The sequence below is a fragment of the Lepisosteus oculatus genome, chromosome 2 (assembly GCF_040954835.1).
Source record: "Lepisosteus oculatus isolate fLepOcu1 chromosome 2, fLepOcu1.hap2, whole genome shotgun sequence".
NCBI lineage: Eukaryota > Metazoa > Chordata > Actinopteri > Semionotiformes > Lepisosteidae > Lepisosteus > Lepisosteus oculatus.
The window spans coordinates 61,652,504-61,671,341 of record NC_090697.1 but is presented as its reverse complement, the minus strand read 5'-3'; the positions used below and the strand labels follow the sequence as shown (position 1 = coordinate 61,671,341).

The following is an 18,838-nucleotide window of genomic DNA, read 5'->3' as shown; positions in this document are numbered from 1 at the left end:
ACATTAATTATATATACATGTCTTGTTGTTCTTTGGTTTGCAGTGTATGGAGTAGGTTGTGTATTTAACAAATATTTTTACTTTAAAGTATCATGACTGCAAGATTTAAAGCAAGAAAATCTGAAACTATTACCAGCCTTAATAATTTTGAAAGCCATTGTACATATTTATGTTGAGTGAACAATATAAATATTAAAAATGGATGTCATAAGATTGGTCAATTTCACACCTTTGTTTGGAATATCATGGTTTTGGTCAACTCAGTGCAACACTTTATTACTACTCTCAAATCAGAAAACAGCAATCCACAATCTCAAAGGAATGTCCTACTCTAGATAGTCTAAAAGAACAAAATTTCTAGTCTCAAACAGAGAAGAATAACACGAGACTTGATTCAAGTGTTTAAAATCCTTGAAGGCTTTGACCAGGTTAAACATGTGGACTTCATGAGAATCAACAGTGAAACACTAACCAGAGAACAAAGAGAAATTTAAAAATAGGAACTTTCTCTAAAATCCCACAATCTTTGTCTAAACAAGGAAACATTTCTTTTTATAAAGGGGTGTTGTAGCCTGGAATATAGAAATGTATCATTCTACTGTATGCATCTATACTTTTACAAAAACAATATAAGGATTTTGGACATTGATTATTTTGGTGTCATTTTGATTGTTAATTGATCTCATCACGATACCTCTGAGTGACTTGTGTAAGCACTCGTGTAAGCACTAAATCACCTCCTTATTAAGGATGTTGATTTGGGCACAGGTAGTTTTTAATCAGTGGGATGTCAAAACTGATGACAATCATTTGACAATTGTCAAACGACAAACAGTAATTTCTTACTGGACAATGTTACAGCCAGAAAGTATGTCAATGATATGCCATGATTTGGAAGACGATGAGTTACAACACATTGCCTGATCATAATGATCCATGTTTTCACATTGTCAATTAGAATGCATCAGTAACACCAGGTCACAATTTCAACAGGTAACTGGCTCAACTATAAGGAGGAAGCAGAACAGTCAAAATGTGTGGGTGAGTGTTAGGATATACCCAGTCAGTGGCCCAGTGCTCTTCAATGTTTATAAGCACAACAGAATAAGGTGATGTTAGCAATATCTCAAATGATCTCACCAGCTATGGAACCAGCTCCCCTTCAGCAGTGAATAAAAATGTGTTGGCCACTCTCATGAACATCAATGAATGTGGCACAAATATGCAGATTGTTGAGAGCAACAAAACAATCGAGGGGGAGGTCTAAAGTGTGACAACTTGAGTAGGAGGCAGGCCTCACTGCACAGCGGAGTGATGAAGTCCTGGGACTTCTCCTTCTTGTGGGCTCATCCTATCCTATGCAATGCACGTCTTCATGCCAGACTTAAGCCCCATTGAACATCTGTAGGATGAGCTGTGCTGACATGTGGCACCCAGGGCTCAGAGACTAGCAAACAGGCATATGCTTCTCTAGGTTGCATGAGGGGAATGAGACAGAAAACCACTAAACAACATCTGCAACATTATGCAAAGAATCCGTTACAGATGTACAGCTTATATTGCTTCCAATGGCAGCCATACCTTTTCCTATCCTGTGACATTCAGTATGCACCCTGCTGTCAAATTAATTTACAGATTTGTTCAATATAATATGTAGATCCCTGCTACAAAAACAATTAATTAAATAATAAAGAACTTTGTGAATTGTTGCAGTTATGTGAATTCTCTTTTGATGTTCAGTACCATATCTTACCTGTGTTATCTCAGATCTCCACAAATGGCAATTTTATTTCTTTCAAAATAATTCTAGATGATATAATTAAATTTATCATATGTTACTGTATGTAACACCTACTGTACAAAATTAAATATTAATTCAGGATGTAATTGTCAAATTCTGCATTAAATACTAAAAACAACTGCATCAGACGAAAAATGTCATGTATGCATTTGTTTCACAGCTAAGTTACTGTACATACAAAGTGTGATGTAAAAAGCAGAAAACTATATACAAAATGTACAGCATTGTGTTTTGTGGTAGTCCAAAAGGGTATTTAAATATTGCTTAAGTATACAAGATTGTAATTGCCAGCAGTATTCTAGTTGACTTCACCATAGAACTCTACTGTAGTTCACTTTAATTTTAGAAGTCGTTTAAAGATGGAAATTAGGACATTAATATCCATGCCACTCCTGCCTTTATAAAGCAATTTTGCTTACTTTAGTAACAGAAATAAATGCAGCTTGTGCTTTCCATGTCATTTTGCCATGTCAGCTCTTAATTGTTCTGAGCTTGGTTTGATAGTGCAGTTCTGCATGACCTGTAACCAAGTAATTACCCTGTTTACTCAGGATCACATTCCAACTCCCTTTTCACTCTAAAAATAATACTTTATAGCACATAATCAATAAACCAACATTTTATTAAATTATATATTTATAATACATATTGCGAATCGACACAAACCACATTCATATCATATCTCATCATCTACACGATGGTATATATTTCTCTCAGTGATTTCAGTTTTGGTACCATTTTCTTTTTGTGCATTTTTTCTGGTGGTATACTGTAACTGCCCTGTAATTATACTGTATGTCCTGGTCATTAACACTTAAAATTCCTGAATGGTCAAATTGACCACGATACCTATTTAAAGACTTTTCTGTCAATTCATGTAATTGCTAAGAGCTCCTGCATTTTTTTTAGCCCCTGGAAAATAAATCGACAAAGATACCATCTGAACAGAAAACTTGTAGTTTTCACATATTGACAGATTAACTTTAATTACAAAGTCTCATATTTGCAATGCCAGAGGAAATGAGAACAAGGTGAAAAAAGTTAATGACACAAACTACCACAGCTGTTACTGACAGTTTATATATTTTGTCTTAATTGTGAATGAACATCTTGGAAATCATAGATACATTTACAGAATTTCATATAGTGATGAAAAGTGCCACTGCACTGCAATTGCTTTTTAGGTTATAACCTTTATAAATAATTTTGATAAAAATTCTTGTTGGGATATCTGTTTAAAAAGGATCTAATACTGCATGTGCACATATGAGGCTATTAAATTTCAAAACAGATATCACTTCACCCATATTATAATAATACTGTATGTACCATGTACCATTGTCTTTTCATGCACAGATGGGTCACAACTCAGAAACCATCTCTGTCTATAGATTGTATACATTTTGTAAAATCAAAAGAAAAAAATGTTAAATTTCTCTTCAATTTGAAATTAAAATAATGTTTTGATTTTCTTGAAAACAACATGGCATAAAATGTGGTGAAGCTGACAGTGTTATATTTACTGGTACATGATCTAGAGTCTACAAATCTACAGTATATAGACTACAAGAATCTACAGTATATAGAATGGTACATGCTCACAGATTCTACATACAGTAGTATATTGCAAAGTCCTTCAAAGTATAATTTAGTCCACTACTGAAATTAGAATGTGAATTGTGGAAAATGTAGAAGAGCTTTAAATAAGGAGCACACAACATTTGATTTGCGTTTAGTGATCAAACATGGTTTTTACCCTAGTATGTTTTCATGCAAGTATGCAGTTGTACAACAGAAACATAAAACAATATGTGCATATTGCTACCTTTTCAAAGGGTTTCACCCATTTTAATAGTTAAAACAGTATTAGTGGTTCGAATTTTACAGCCTTTGCAATGTTGACTGCAATCACCTTTGTTTTACAAGTTTCCATGTGACAGCTACAATAGTATTTTTCAGCATTCTTTTGGAGGGTACTGTATTAAGGGTATCCCAAGCACAAAAAAGAAAAAAAAATAGATAAGATGTTGAACACAGATTAGCTGTAAATAAAGCCTTAAAATTAATTTGTGCTATCAAAGTCACACCTGTGGTTAGTTCTTTCAATGATAAACATCTTGATAACACTATTAAAAGTCTCCTGCAAGAAAGACTCCTGCAAGTTCTCAACCCAATATTGTAATCATTTTATGGTTTGATCTAGTAGTCAGTGGCCAGTTCTTTTGGTTCCACCCAAAGAAAATGTGCCCGTATAATTCCATCTCAATTCTTTCTTCTGCCTGACAGCTGTGACATACAACATCAAAATCTGAAAACTTGAGAAGAAAAGGCTCAAACACCTAACTTTATTTTGGATTTAACCTGACACCACAATGTGTCCAGTCCCAGGGGTTTTTGTGTGTGCATACCAATACATTGTGAAACACAAATGCTTCTGCTTCTCCTGTATAGGCACCATAAAAAAAACTTGAAAGTACCTTTTTTGACAAGTAGGAAGAGCAGCTTATGGACTCAAGATTCTAATCTCTATGTACAAGCAGATGGAGCTGACCTCTTACAAAGACTGGCATGTCCTGTTCTTATGCAGCAAATTCTTTGATGTATTCTTCTGAGAAGAAGCTGCAAGATTATGAGGTGTAGTGATTGATTTGAAAGGGAGAAAAAAGAAATTGTACAGATGATCCTTGGACAACAAAGCAATGTTTTTATGTTGCTTTCTGTTTTTGTTGTAGTTGTGGTTTTTGAATGTTATAATGTAGAAGTAGGATTAAATAATGCAAAAATTCCATGCTCCTTGCACATAATTGCACTTTGTATATTTTATGTTTTCCTTTTTTGTGGGTTCCTACAGCTCCATCTATCCCCCTTCAGCCCCAAGTCATGTCACAGTGAGGCTGTCAGTCTGTCCCTCAAGTCTTCAGCTCTGTGTAAATGTTTCAAAGACAGGGTGCTCTCACACGTCAGAGTCCATTTGCTCACCTGCCCCTCGCAGTAAAATGGATTCCATTCTTGGCAGAATTCTCTTTCAGTCCTCTCTACTGAGAAGTTTACTGATTTCTCCCAGTGGATTCAGCTGGAATTTATCGGTTCATGGTTGGCAGTCACAGATTAAGGTAAATGTCGATCCGTAATGACCCTCTACATGTTAGTATTGCAGTAAAGCCAGGCTTTTATGTCAAAGATATCGGAGTGGGAGCTATTACACATGACAGGGGTGATCAAGGGACTCCAGACCAAGGCAAGCATTATTAAATATTGACTAGTTCTGTGATTTATGTAGAGCTGGAGGAAAAAAAAGTGACTTTTTAACCATTATATATTCTTCAGCCACTGAAAACTGGCCGTTTATCTCCTAGTGGAAATAAAGCACACGGTGCCTGCATATTTTTACCCAGAGTAAAAAGAATGAAAAAAGTGGTTCTAAAATGAGATGGATGCTTTCATGTTAGCATTTCATTTTACCAACTGCCAAAAGCAGAATAGGTAAATTGGAGGCAATTACAAGATTTGACTTAAAGAGGTTGCTGAGCTAGTCAAACTGGGGCAAGAAATTATTCGTTCTGGGAATAGAACTCAGATAAATTCATTAAAGATTGTTTATTTTTGCTTTAACTGAAATTTTATCACACTTGTTTTTGTTCAAATAAAAAATGAGCTGTGCCACATCTGTACTTTCATCTTGCTAACGGTCAGGAAATGTATTTTGAAGTCCTTTATTCACTTTACACACATCATGCCTATTGATTTCTTTATGATACCGCATTTGAAGCCATTAGAATGGCAGGAGGTTGAGGTTATGTACTTTAATTCTCAAAGCATGCCTTTTTTGTATGAATGTATGATTGGTGAAGAAGTGTGCTGGAGAGTTAAGAAAATTAATTTCTTTTTAATTTGAAAGCTGGACCGTATTTCCTGGCATCTATTGCATTAGTGTAAGTGGTAGTAGATTGGGTCTGTAATAAGTACCACTTGACCTCTTTAATGGTTTATAAATATGTGACTTTGTGTGTGAGGGAACATACATATAGAAGCTGCCTACAAATAGGTTTTTCTATTCTTTTGTTTTACTCTAGTGCCTATTTCGAGAGCTTGTAGTTAAACATTAAAAATAAAATTTTTCCTACAATATTCACCAATCCATTTTCTTAGTGCATCATCCAATTCAGGGTCATGGGGAGTTATATTTAAAATATGTACTTATTTAGATGTGTGTTAGAGATCACATTTTTCATTTTATCTGTCCATCGGTCTTTCAATCCTTCCCTCTCTTTTGTCTGTGTCTCTATCAGTCTATCTGTTATTTGGATGAATGATAATTAGCTCTTGCTGTTATGCAATGCTGGGAGGTAGAACCTTCTAAGGAGGCTTCTTATTCCACTTTTAACATAATTAATTTGGAAGTCTTTTTAGATGATTCTGCCTCCCAGCATTGTGAAACTGTTAATTCACATAATTCATAGAGACTTCACAAAAAACATAACCCTGAAAAATGTTCATTGTATGATATGTGGCTTACCTTCTATTAATACAAGCTCTTACACACCTGCAGACTTTAATGATATATACTGTATTCTAAGTTTCATCATTGGTCCTCTGTAAATTCTCCTTATTAGCTTTTATTAAGGATAAGCTACAAAATGAAAGCAGTCTTTATTAATTATTTAATTATTAGTAGTCTTTATTGTCTTTAAGCAGTCTCAAAAATGTTTTGTTGATTGCATAGATGAAAAGGTCTGATATTGACATTCAATTAAAGGTTGTAGTAGACTGTATTCATCAGTCTAGAAATTATATGCATCAGGAAAATTATGGGTCAACTAGTATAAGAAGGATACAATAAGAATGTGTATCTAAAATATGTAGTTACTATACTGTATAACTGCTGTACATGTATGTATGCACAGAACTATTGGCACTAACTCAGTTATTTTCTATTTCACTCTACATCACCGTACCATGTAATATTTGTAACTACATATCAAAAATATGTAGTTACTATCCTGTATAACTGCTGTGCATGTACAGTTTGTATGCACAGAAATATTGGCAGTAACTCAGTTATTTTCTATTTCACTCTGCCACACCGTACCATGTAATATTTTTAAGTACACTTGTGTGGCATTGACCTTAGAATTGGAAGTAAAGATATTTATCAAATTAACTTGAGTGGTAATACTTTTATCTGCAACTCTACAGATGTACTGTATGTACAGTTGTAGATATTTGTCAGCCGTATATACAATTTTGAAATCAAGGATACCCAATAGTGTATTTTAGTCAGTAAGCTCACATACAAAAAGTTCAATGAAATCTTTCCTGCTTAAAACAATGAGGGAGGAACTCCCTGGCCAATGCAGCATGTACAGTAGTCACCCTGTGTCGCACTGATCTCCATGCCTTCAATACAAACCTCTCTTATGTACAGGGATGACATCCATTATTGTGCTTTTTGCTGTGAATGTTAACATTTTTTATTTAATGGGCAATTGCACTTTACCTCACATAGCCAGTGTAACAAACAGTTCTTTCCGGACCTTAAGTGGACGACACAATCCGAAGAAGTAGGGAAACACTAGGAAAAAATCATGCAGGAATACGGGGATGAAAACAGGAGGGCGTGTCCAAAGTGGGCTGGTGCACGGGGGAGGTGTGGCGGATGCAAACTATCCAAAAGTAATCCATAGAGGGAATCCAAAAACGCAAGAATAAGTCCATAGCCAGGTGATCCATCCAAACAAGGAATTAAAACCATGAACCGGGTCGGAACCGGCGGACAAGGAATGGGACCAGGCGCTTCCAGGTTCGGAACTCGGTGCGGAAACCAGGTGCAGAGCCAGGATGAACGTCAGCGCCTGGCTTTTAAGGTAGACTGGGAACAGGGATCAGGTGCACAGAATTAAATCCAAAGTGAAAGAGCCGGAGCTCCCTTAAGGAGGAGGGACTACAACCGTGACAGCCAGGCTGGTGAACAGCCAGAATAAATTTTTGCCTCACTGTCATAGGTTTTGTGCTGTTGCTCAGGTCACATACTGTACCATACTGAGATTTGCTCCTGTGCTTCTGATGGGCCTGAATGAAGTCCTTTTTATTTATAGTAGAAATGGATTCTGTTAAACAAGACTCACACTTGTTCACTCATACTCACAAGGGCAGAGTGGTGGCTCTGTGGCTAAGGATCTGTGCCTGTGACTGGAAGGTTGCCGGTTCAAATCCTGCGGCCAGCAGAGGAATCCTACTGTGTTGGGCCCCTGAGCAAGGCCTTTAACCCTAACTGCTCCAGGGGCACCATACAATGGCTGACCACAAGCTTCTCTCCCTATCTGTGTCTCCATGGCAAAAAGATGAATTCCTAATGCAAGAAATTGTACAGGGCTAATAAAGAAACACTTATTCATTTCATTTTTTAGTTTTAACTATATATTTTTATTTTATAAATGCTACACAACGCAGGTTTTCAGCAGGGAATTTTGTGTGTTTAGCAATTTCAGCTGGAAATAGTGGTTACGGTTTACATTTCTTTATACAGTATATGACAGTTATATTAAGGTTAAATGTGTTTCCTTTCTGTGGAGCCTTCAAAATATTACATTTTATTTTTGAATTGTAATATAATTGTTACAGAATATAGATAGGATGTAACAGCACAATTGTTCCTTGTAGTACTAGATGAAACTTGTGATGTTTTATTTTCTGACCTTTCTCAGAAGCTCAGGCAGGTGGCACTTTAACCCTTTAATTATATATCATAATCCAACAAATTAGTTTGATTTCTTATGTGTACTTGCAGGGGTTAAAAGTTTAACATTAACATTTTTTCTTTCTCTTCAATAAACATAAATCAATTTTAAACTGTTACATATGCCTTAGTGGTAGAACACGGGTGATTTGGGGCATTCTTTTCAGAGCCTTTGACTGGGGCACAAAGTGGTCTTTCTTTATGTATTAAAGGTGAGTAGGAGATATACTGTCTTCAACCAAAAGAAATTATGACTCTTTTACTACTGTAATTCGTCAAATAAGAGAGTTTCTTAAAATAAGCTTTCATAATCTACTCCAATTTCTGCTTTTCTTCACAAAGCTGAGTATTTAATCCTGTTTCATTTAGTATCAACTTTTATTTAATCATCTTAAGTTTAAATATGCATAATCAAGGTTATATACTAGACATTAACGAGCAAATGTTATTACAAAACTTCAATTATCAAATACAGCTGGGAGGGAGGCCAACTTAGAAATCTAATTTTATTAACATAGTTAAGCATTGACTTGCCAAATAATGACTATTGCTCTTTTCAACTTATAAACTGGGATATAGTGCTAAATGTAGACATAGGGTATTATGCAGAGTATTTATTATGTAGTATAACTAACTCCAAAAGAAATATTGTGGGACCAATAGATATTTCTGCAAATTTTTCCATTATTTTAGCTTCAGCTCATGGGCAGATGGCCCTGCCTCCTCCTCTAGAATCTTCTGATACGATACACAATTCGTACTTCTGTCAATTATGGAAAGCTGTACAGGTCTTGAGGCAGCAAAGAAGCCTTAAACTATCAAACTCCCACCACCATAATTGACAGTTGGATTGAAGTTCTTCTGTTCAGAAGCAGTATTTGGTTTTCACCAAACATACTGTTATGCTTCTCATAACAACAAAGAGTTCTATCTTTAAATCGTCTGTCCAGAGAACATTATTCCAGAAGCCTGGTTGATTAGCTTATGTACTGTATGTGCTCTATGACAAACTTCAGAAGGGCTTCAATGTTATTTTTGGAAAGCAATGGTTTTCTCCTTGGTTTTGACTGAACACAATTCTTCAGTCATTTTCTGATAGTTGAGTCATTAACTCTAACACTAGCCAAGAGTGTCCCGCAGTTCCTTGATGATTATCCAGTTTTTTCTTTGAAAGATTTTGGTTGGATGACCACTGTTTGGTAGAGTGACTGTGGTCTTGAACTTTCTCCAGTTTTTGTACAATCTGTCTGATAGTAGATTGGTGGAGCTCCACATCCTTAGAAAGGGTTTTATAACCCTATCCAAGCTGATGAGCATCAATACTCTTTTGAACTTGAACTTGAACTTTATTGCCATATGTAACCGGTGCTGGTACAATGGAATTCTTACTTACAGAAAGTCTCTCGATTGTAAAACAAGTGTAAAAAACAAACAAGGTGCAAACAGTGCATCAAGACAATGTACAAACAAACAATAGACAATTTGCAAGTAAACATGCAGACAGTTTGAATGTAAACAATACAGACGTGTAAACAATGACTGGAGACGTACAATAAATAAATTACAATGAGGTAGATGGTGATGGTGTAGGTGTGGTCCAAGGGGGATGGCTAAATGTGTTCGCCAGTCTCACTGCTTGTGGATAGAAGCTATTGAAGAATCTAGTGGTAAGTGTCCGTATGCTCTTATATCTCTTGCCATACCACACGGTGAAACCGTTGGTGAGGACGCTCTCGATAGTGCAGCGGTAGAAGTTCACCAACACATGTATTGGCATCCCCCATCGCTTGAGGCACCTCAAGAAATAAAGGCGCTGCTGAGCCTTCTTCATGATAGAGTCAGTGTTCACAGTCCAGGTTAGATCTTTAGAGATGTGAATTCCCAAAAACCTAAAGCTGGTGACTGTTTCCACTTCCGTTCCATCAATACTAAGTGGGCTGTGAGTGTGTGGCCTGTGTCTCCGAAAGTCCACTATTAGCTGTTTTGTTTTCTTTATGTTCAAGTCCAGGTTATTGCTATGACACCACCTAAGCAGCTGCACAACTTCATCCCTGTAAGAGGACTCGTCATCATCACTGATCAGTCCTATTATAGTGGTGTAATCGGCAAACTTAATGATGCGGTTGTTGCTGTGTCTTCCTGTGCAGTCGTGAGTAAATAGGGAGTACAACCTTGGACTCAGACAGCAGCCTTGTGGGGTTCCAGTGCTCAGGGTGAGTGGTGTTGATGTTTTATTGCCTATCCGCACCACCTGTGGTCTCTCGATAAGAAAGTCCAGCAGCCAGTTGCAGACAGAGTTGCGCAGACCTAATCCCCTGAGCTTTGTCACCAGTTGACTGGGTAAGATGGAATTGAATGCTGAACTGTAGTCCACAAACAGCATTCTCACATACGAGTTCTTAGTGTCAAGGTGTTCCAAGGCTGTATGCAGAGCCAGGGAGACAGCATCATCCACTGATCTGTTGTTCTGGTAGGCGAACTGCAGGGGGTCCAGGGACTCTGTGATGGAGGAGTTGATGTGTGACAACACCAGCTTCTCCAGGCATTTCATCACCACAGATGTTAATGCTACTGGGCGGTAATCATTCAGGCATGTCACTTTTGTCTTTTTGGGGGTTGGAACAATAGAGGTTTTTTTAAAGCAGGTGGGGACCATGGACCGTGACAGGGAGGAGTTAAAGATGTCTGTAAACACTGTGGTCAGCTGGGCTGCATATGTCCTCAGGACGCGAGGTGGTATCCCATCAGGCCCTGCAGCCTTACGGATTTTCACCCTGCTCAGAGTCCTCCGCACGTCCTGCTCTGAGAGTTTCAGGACAAACTCGCCCTGCACACTTGCACCTTTGCACCTTTTTCTGAGGTTCTTAGAAATTTCCTTAGATAGTGGCATGACTTGTTTCCGTGAAAACCAAGCTCAAAACATTTCCAATTTTGATATGGGTTTGGGCCTTCCAAACTCAGAACGTAAGATTTACCTAATTATTTAAACACATGATTCTAATTATTACCTTATAACTGGGGAAACTGTTTCACTTTTCACATCCCCTGTCCCCTTTACATTGTTTGTTTAATTCATACTGTACATCATTTTGTTTCAAGAGACATGAAATTGGTTACTATAAACCCTACTGAATATTTACAGTATATATAGACTGGCTTTGATTCAAGAAGATTGTTCACAAACTTTTAATCAACACTATAGATAAACCAGAAATAAAACCAAAAATTATATCTGTTTATCTATGTATAGATAAATGCAATATAAAAAATATATCTATGTTCAGATAATTTGAGGTACAGAGAGGCTGACAATAACTAATACCTCTTTAAAGTTACTCATATTTTCTAAAAATACTGTATACAGTAGGTAGGTATTCCACATCCTGGCTACATTGGTTCATCTGGACAGAGTTTATCTTGATTTCTATGGTGTTAAGTGGATAAGAAGGCATGGGATAACCACCAGCAATTCTAGGTCCCCATTTATGTAGATACTGTAGGTGCACTGCAATGAAACTACAGTGTAGAAGTTATTTTGTTTTCATTGTGATATTTTTATTAAATAAATCTACTAGTTTGCAACAGCTATTGGGATCATCTCTGCTTATCTGAAGCTGCTTAGAGTTCAGTCTGTTACAGTTGCCTTCATTTGTCTGATGTTCAGAGGTCAGAAATGAGGGCAGTGGCCAAGCATATAGAGTTGGGTTAGAGTACAATTCTGTGAATTCTGGGTGATTAGTATTTTTTAGATATACTGCAGTTTTTGAAAAACCATATTCATGTCTTTTGTTCTGTGACTGGTAATAATTCTTAGTAAACACAGGCATTTAGTAAAAAAACAACAAACTTGAGTAAAGAAATGGATTTCTTTATAGATAAATCTAAGGATATAACAACCCCTAATTTAGTAGATTGAGATGATGAGATTTAAAGGTCTTGTAATGTTAGACCTCTACATAAAACGTTTAGCCCCACATATCAGCCCCATTCATAATATTGTAACACATACGGCCGACAGGCACTGTGTAAAAGCCGGCTTACCAGTGCGGTGACGTCACCGCCCTTCCCTGTAATAGCAGGACCACAGCTACTGGGCTGTGGAGAGATCTCTCTTTAGCTCACCAGGCTGGGTCCCTGTTGAGTGACGCCAGTCCTGGGTTTGAGTTCCCAACGGTGGGGGCCGACCTGATGCGGGAAGGGCTCCCACCTGAACTTGAACTTGAACTTTATTGCCATATGTAACTGGTACTGGTACAATGGAATTCTTACTTACAGAAAGTCTATCGATTGTAAAACAAGTGTAAAAAAACAAAACAAAGTGCAAACAGTGCATCAAGACAATGTACAAACAAACAATAGACAATGTGCAAGTAAACATGCAGGCAGTTTGAATGTAAACAATACAGACGTGTAAACAATGACTGGAGACGTACAATAAATAAATTACAATGAGGTACATGGTGATGGTGTGGGTGTGGTCCGAGGGGGATGGCTAAATGTGTTCGCCAGTCTCACTGCTTGTGTATAGAAGCTATTGAAGAATCTAGTGGTAAGTGTCCGTATGCTCTTATATCTCTTGCCTGAGGGCAGTGGGGTGAAGAGCTCATGCCCTGGGTGGTGACTGTCCTCTGTGATGGCCAGAATTCTACCACGGCAGCGGTCCTCATAGAGCTGTTTAATCTCGGTGAGACCGCAGCCGATGATCTTCTGGGCCATATTGACCATTCTCTGCAGTGCCTTTCTTTCTTGCGAAGAGGTGTTGCCATACCACACGGTGATCCCGTTGGTGAGGACGCTCTCGATAGTGCAGCGGTAGAAGTTCACCAACACATGTATTGGCATCCCCCATCGCTTGAGGCACCTCAAGAAATAAAGGCGCTGCTGAGCCTTCTTCATGATAGAGTCAGTGTTCACAGTCCAGGTTAGATCTTTAGAGATGTGAATTCCCAAAAACCTAAAGCTGGTGACTGTTTCCACTTCCGTTCCATCAATACTGAGTGGGCTGTGAGTGTGTGGCCTGTGTCTCCGAAAGTCCACTATTAGCTCTTTCGTTTTCTTTATGTTGAACCCCGTTGCGTTACAATATTTTTGTCAAACAAACTAACGCTTGTTACTGGCCTAACCACACAACTGGTATAAATACGAACAACAGTGATAATAAATTGTGTGACACATAAACATAGTATTTGCCTATCATCCTAAGGCAGTCATCCCATTTGTTCTCCTTAGATCATTCTAAACAAATATTTATACTGTTGTTGTTTTCAATAGAGGAAATATTAATGTGATATCTTAATGCAAGACAACAAATGTTCATTTTTCAGTTTCAGCTTGTCGTTTGCCTGAATCCTCAGTAAGTGGACTACCAGTGCTTGTGTTTATTTTACAGCTGAAAACTACTCTTTGAAGACTGATACCAAAGTTCTGCACAGCAGTGAAGAGGCAGGGGAATGGGTGTCCGTTGGTGGATTGGTGTCTTATTCTAACTACACTATTCAGGTTAATGCCTGTAACAGCCAGGGATGTGTAATAAGCAGTCCTACAACAATAACTCTACCTCCTGGCGGTAAGTTGAACTTTCTTTTTTTCCTAAAATCTGTTTTGCTTAACTATTTTTCACATGTTTTATACGAGAAAGCATTTATCCAAGATTTTCTTTTTCTAAATTAACACCCTAAGGTTAAGGTTTTACAGAGGGATTATCAATATAGTTATATTTAGTTTTACTATTACTTCAATACCAGCTCTCCTAGTAGATTTGAGAGCACATTCTTATATACAGCTTTCAGATTATATGTATGACAATAAAGCATCCCTGAGGGAGCCACTGTAAAATATTTTCCAGAAGAAACCAGATTATGTCATTGACTCAGGCCCTCCTCCTGCAGGTGGTTAAAGGATGCAGGAGTGTTTCTCTCAGCAATACCAACAGCCTACAGAATTTTTGGGCTTTATATTTGTAACTGGTTTTAAGAGAAACTCACAGAAGGCTGGCACAATCATGCTGGCATTGCCAAGGCTTAAGGATGGGGAGAAGTTCAGTTTGTCAGAGCTTGCATGGTAAGCCACACAACTCTGTGCCTTGTAAATAGCTAGAACCTATGTGCTTGCAATGTTATCAACAAGCTACATCTGCACTACATATGATACCTTAGCTCTTTTATTTGTGCTATGTTTACAGTGTGAAAAGTAGCAGATTGTCTGCTGTATAAGTAAGAGGATACATACAGTATATCTTTTCCACATCCATACCTTTATTTTTTTCTCCTCTTACTATAAAAAAACCCCAAAATAAACAGAAATAACAACCTTTAACCCTATTGCATCTATGAGGAAAGTTTGCATTTACCAAAGTAAAGGCTTATGAAATTGTAATTGAAAAAATATAAAAATGTATCTTTTGGTAATTAGTCCCTTTATGAATATCAATTTGTGAGTATACTGAACAAACTGCTTAATGTTAAGTCCCATGTTTGATAGACACTACATTATCTTTTGTACTTCATTTCGAATCTTAAACCATTTGAATTATCCAGGGTCTAGCAGTGAAGCTACCATTTACCTAGAAGAAAGAATTTAAATAATAATGATTACATGTTATTTTCCATGCTATGATGTCCTATGTTAACTTTTCAGATCATTGTGATCCAGGTCACAGTTCTGAAAGATTTCTAGAAATGTAACTACTGTATATTTGTCCTTTCTAATCAGAGAACCCAGTAAAACTCACTTCTGGCCTTGCCTCCTTTATCAGTTAGGTTCTGTATGGAAAATGTGCAGTGGCCCTTACTGCCATGTATAGACATGCATGTAAAGACCACTGGAGTATTTGTATAGTCACTACAGTAACATTTCAACATTGGTAAATAGAGTTTATGTTACATGCATATAGAGAAGGTAGTGCAGCAAGTTCCTTCTGTGGATGAATAGTGCAGAGCAAATGTAATGCAGCCTCCACTAGAGCTTTGTTTTCCACATCAGTCTTGCTTTGCTTTTGCACATGTGTGGTAAATCGTGCATATTGCCTGATGCGTTTTCAGCTATACAAGGTAAGTGCTCAGGTGATATTATTATTATTTACTGTGTATGTTAATTGTGTGTTTAATTACTTTACAGTGTAGGGTAATGATTTAATTATTGTAATTACAGACTTTTAAAACAATTAATTCTTTCAGCATTATTTAATTTCTCCCTCACTATACATACAGTATGAATGGGGGAAGTTTCCTTTCTCTTTCTACCTCGCATACTTGCTAGCTGCTTCTGTGTTCTCTTTTTCTAGCTTTCTACCCTCCTCCATGATAAGCACACATACTGCTTAACCATTAAAAGACAAGAAATACTGGTGAGCCTGTGATTCTGCTCTCCTGTCCCTCCTTCCTTACATGCAGTCAAAGCTAGGATAAATAAGGGAGGATTGCTACAATATCTTGATCAGTAATTTTCTGTATGTATAATACAAAGACTAAGAAATTGTCTGTTGTGACATAACCCTTTTCTTAGTGGCTGCTCATGGTAGCTAAAGAAAAAAATAAAAACATATCTTCCAAGCTGGGGAGAAGGAACACAAAGTTTATGATAGCATTAAGGGCATACATTTTACATTGTTAAATTGGTGTTGATTTTAATTATGACTCTTATGGCTCTGAAATGTGCCTTTTTATGACCGTCCTTGCAAATGAAAGGTGACAACTCATTGGTTAAATAGGCTGTGGTTCATGCTTCCTTTTAGTTAATGGTGTGAAAACTTATTAAGCTGATTTACACATAAAATCATATTGGAAAGCATGTGCTATGTGCCGGAGTATGTGTGTTTAAGTTGAATGAAATTAGCCATGGAGGTTATAAAAGGAATCCTAAGTACTTTCATACCACTGCTGAAAAATATAAGACATTCATAAATGAGCTATAATGCGTGCCAAATGATAGCAGAGGCAATAAGATATTGTTTTTGGGAAGAGCTGCAATGTTGTTTTAAAGGGATTTACTTTCAGAATATTTTTTGGAGGTTCAATCACAAAGATACATACAGAGGGATTAAGATCCATGGCTGAGAACTAAAGGCCACCCCAGGCCTTAACTTGCTTTCTATTGAGCTAGTTTTAGGCCATACTGTGTTTTGCATGCTGTGCCAAAATGCATTTTCTGTATATGCCACTGACCCATCTTCCTTCCAGCAGGATCAATGGGACCACGTAGCTAATCCCAAAAGTGATTTTCTTCATTCTATCATGCAGGGTTTAACTACCTCTGTTTGTGAATTTGGCTTGTCAATACTCTTTGGACCTTCAGTTTTTTCCTACTCATGTCCTCCCCAATAGAATTATTTAGCGCTGTAACATTTATGTTACAAATCAAAATGTAGAGGGAGGTCATTAGAATGCATTCATTTCAAGATGTTTCCCATATACAGTAATGAGATTTCTTGATTACTGAAGAAAAGTAAAACTGATAAAGATAAAACAATACACTGAGAATAATTAAGTGAAAAAAATCATTTAGAAAACAAGACGTACTTAAACTTAATGTACTTAATGTTATTTGAATTATTTAATATATTCACAAATACAAAATACTGCTGTGAACCCTTACTCAGTTTGATATTAATTTAATTAAATTGCATGATGAGTTTATTAACATAATCTGTCCCCCATGTAGTGCTTACTACCTGAACATTAAAACCTTGTGTTTCACAAACTGCTGGTACTGTATGTATTTGTTTCCCTGGAGACACTTGTTGGTATTTCGGACACATAGAACCAAAACATACTGATTAATAAGCTGGTGACATTGGTGCTGTCCCTTAATTTGCTTAAATCTAATAGGCTCTTTTATCAGTCAAACCCATATAGATTGCCAATTGATTAGCTAGGGTCAGCCATGACTCTGCATGCAGTTAAAGCATGGAACTGAGTAGTGAAGACACTGTTACATATTAATAAGCCTGGAAACCAGGAGGACAAATGGACTATATGGTCCTCAAAGCAAAGAAAGAAGTGAAGAAACTTCTTCAAGATGTTCAAGTTCAGAACAAAGGCATTAGAAAGTGTATAAATTTTAAAAACCATGCTTTTTCCCCCCTCAAGATCTTTAGGCTTTTCTTACTTGAACTGAAGCCTTGTCTAGAACTGTCCTTGTTACATCAAAGAACAGAAAGGGTAGAAAGCTTAAAGATACAGTGGAAACATAAAAGTGCATAGTTTAAAATGATTAGTGACACTTCTGATATACAGTACCTGAAATAGAGAAACAGAAAGACATTTCTAAGTATTTTGTGAAACAAAGAAATATAGGAATTAACTTTTGTCAGCTATATTTGAACTGTGACGGTACCTTAATGTTTCTAAAGTTTATTTGTAAAAAGAAAGTATTGGATACATATAGTCTTAATTTTATTTACATTATTTTAATCGAAAGCTGATTTCATTGAACACCATGTTTTCATTAAGTGTTTTAAAAATATGATTTGTGGTCTTCTTAATTCCATGTGAGCATTGTTGTGACAAATGTGTTGTGACAAATGTATGAAGTGATCCATATTAGTAGATTAAATGGAAGTTCTTAATTGCAGTTTGGGAGGGATGATGACAAATAAGCCAATTTTGTCTAGCTGTTCTAATTCATAATAATTTCTGATGTTAGTTATACACTGTATATATCATATGAAAACTCCTATTTTTGCATTACCTTACCCACTTGGGTAAGTCTTCATTCTGAATGGGGGACTGACCCTCCTTGTCCTCTGGCCAGGGGTCTGCCCCTTAACCAAACATCTTAACCCAAAAGCCATTGCTGTATACAGTACTTAAAATACAGTACATCTGCAGAGGCATCTGATTCTTGAGTGTTGTTATTCCTTGTGAATTGTGGTTGTATTGTCACGATTATAGTCCCCCCTCCTTAATGGTGCTCCAGCCCTTTCACTTGTGACTTTATTCTATGCACCTGCTCCCTATTCCCAGCCCACCTTAAAAGCCAGGCGCTGACGCTCATCCGGGCTCTGCATCTGTTTTCCATTAAGGTTTTAACCTCGGTTCCCGTTCCTGTTCCCCGTCCGCCGGTTCCGACCCGGCCTTCGTGGTTTTTAATTCTTTGTTCTGATGGATCTCCTGGTTTTGGACTTACTCATGTGTTTTTGGATACTCTAAGGATTTCTCTTTTGGATTGTTTGCCTCGGCCACACCTCCCCTGTGCACCAGCGCACCTTGGACATGCCCCCCTGTCTTCAGCCCCGTTTTCCTGCATGACGTTTCCCCAGTGTTTCCCCACTCCGTCGGACTGTGTCGTCCGCATAGGGTCCG

The 18,838-nt window shown here is 37.3% G+C and overlaps 1 protein-coding gene across 2 annotated transcripts in view; it reads left to right on the top strand.

Annotated features, from left to right (window-relative positions):
• Positions 1–18,838, top strand: part of ush2a (Usher syndrome 2A (autosomal recessive, mild)) — a 409,409-nt gene that overhangs the window by 201,305 nt on the left and 189,266 nt on the right. For both annotated transcript variants that reach the window (XM_015346259.2, XM_069180084.1), the window contains exon 37: positions 13,927–14,103. In XM_015346259.2, coding sequence (XP_015201745.2) covers positions 13,927–14,103 — 177 coding nt within the window. The remainder of the gene's footprint in view (positions 1–13,926; positions 14,104–18,838) is intronic.